At 34.9% G+C, this 2294-nt stretch overlaps 1 protein-coding gene across 1 annotated transcript in view; it reads left to right on the forward strand.

Moving 5' to 3' along the window:
- The first annotated feature begins 1396 nt into the window (after positions 1–1396).
- Positions 1397–2294, forward strand: part of CHST9 (carbohydrate sulfotransferase 9) — a 192342-nt gene continuing 191444 nt past the window's right edge. Inside the window, 1 exon segment of the mRNA XM_006920011.1 lies at positions 1397–1517. Coding sequence (XP_006920073.1) covers positions 1397–1517 — 121 coding nt within the window.

The raw sequence follows: 2294 nt of genomic DNA on the forward strand, positions 1-2294 counted from the left end.
CAATGTATTTACTGTGCAACTTTTTTGTTGTCGTTCTGCATAACTACTTTTAACTATTTGGTGAATTCTTTTTTCTAATCAGGAGATCACTGTACTACATTCACTTCTAATTCTGACCTCATAGGTTACCTTTGAAGCCCAGCGTTTGTGTGAAAATTGGTTCTGCCAAGAATAGCTAAATATTATCCTTTAACCAACCTAGCAATTCCCCACAGCAGTTTTTAACTTTTACCTGGCACCTCACCAAACAACTCTTAAACAGGCTAAATTAATATTCTCCTAGAAGTTTTTGAGGCATATATAGAAGGGGAAAAAAAGAGAGAGAGAGAATTTTTAGACAAGGCAGTATGTGTTATGTCTTCACATTGAGGAAACATTTATTCACCTTATCCAAAGAGGAGGCGTGCTCTGTGGCCACGGAGCAGAGCCAAGGTCTTTGGCTTGCATTAGATACAAAGCTGTGACCTTGGCCTCATTAACCGGGCTAACTATGTGAGCTCATATTTGCTTTGCAGTTCGTGGGAAGAAGGTCTTCTTAACTCAAGTTTCAAGGAAGATTCATAAACAAACTGCTGTCTTATGCAAGATTTTGTGTGTATATTTATGTTTTTCTAAAGAAACATTTTACATTTTCATTAGGTTCTCAAAAATGGGTATGACTTTAAAAAAAGGTTAAGATTATACTAAATGAAATTGTTATAAAAGTCATTTCACTATTTCTTTAAATACAGTAAGCTTTTATTATAGAGGTAGATTTCTGTAATCGGAGATAGATTCTGTATTCCCATGTTATTGTGGGCGACACCTTTGAACTTTTAATATTTATCCTTCTATGCCTTTGAGATATTATAAATATAAATTGAAAAAATCTATTACTTTTGCATGAAAGGGAAATGATAGATTGTACCCACCATTTGTGAACTTTATTTTTAAGATATAAAGTGATTTTTCCCTTTATTCTATGAACATGTTTTCTAAAACCCCTCCTTCAACAATCCATTCTTGTTAGTCGTTTTTTAAGGTAACCTGAACCCTGCTTTACTCTTCACAATATAGAAGGGCTTAAATGTAGCCATGCTTCACCTAATTAAATGTTAGAGTGTTACTTATTAACTGTACATTCCTTAGATAAGGTAAAGGTATACAATAGAAAATTGCCGCTCTAGAGACACCTACTAGTCTCTTGTCTTGAGAGAGTGAACAGTTCATGTAAATCTTTGGTATTGTTGATATACAGCATATTTATACCATATTTGGGAAGAAATGTCATCAGTGAAGTAAAATGTGGATTTTAAAACAATTTTAGGTTACTTCATGGAATGAGCACTTAAGAGAATGAGAAAGGATTGAAGCTCTGTGGAAAAACAAATCATGCGGTCTTCAGAAATGAGGAGAAATGCAGCCATCTGAAATGGTCATGAACCCCAAACAAGTCTTCCTCTCGCTGCTGATATTTGGGGTAGCAGGGCTACTCCTCTTCATGTATTTGCAAGTCTGGATTGAAGAACAACACACAGGTAACACGTTGACTTTTTTTCCTATTTTAATTTTAGTGGTCATTTTCTATTAAATATGCTGTGATGCTTATAGATGTATAGAAAGTCACAATATTTCTAATAACAACAAAAATTAGACACAAACTGACCTCCCCAGCTCCTAGAAAAGGATGATTAAATGATTCTGTTGGGAATTTGCTAGGGAAAACCCTTGGAATTTTTGTTATCTTAGGCGGGAGCAACTTCAACCCATTAGCCCAGCAAGCACTATTTGTAGAGAATTTGTCTACTCAAATGTGTGCTATTTATCCTACTGCTGGCATGTCCAGTTAGCACTGAGCACAAGCCTAAAAAGAGCTAAATATACAGCAAACTCTCTCTTCTTATTCCTTCTTAACTTCTGTGTTAATACTCAAAATTGGTGTGGAAATTATTTAATACCTTTACTATAAAGCAGGGATTGGCAAACTTTTTCTGTAAAGGAATAGTGAAAAATATTTAGCATTATAGACCACGCTGTCTCTATCACAACTATTTAACCCTGCCAATGTATCACGAAAGCAGCCCTAGGTCACATGTAAAAAAATGGACCAGGCTGTGTTCCAATAAAACTTTACTTATAAAAACAGGTGGTGGCCTGGATTCAGTCTGAAAGCAGTAACTTGCCTATCCTGCTTTACTTATCTTGTGCTTTCATCATTCGGTTTGCAGTTGCTGCTCATTGGAGACACTCGATTACTCTTAAAATGGACAATGTTTATAATAATAATAGGAAATAATTATGTTTATAATGATTAA

Source organism: Pteropus alecto, unplaced genomic scaffold, assembly GCF_000325575.1.
Source record: "Pteropus alecto unplaced genomic scaffold, ASM32557v1 scaffold146, whole genome shotgun sequence".
NCBI lineage: Eukaryota > Metazoa > Chordata > Mammalia > Chiroptera > Pteropodidae > Pteropus > Pteropus alecto.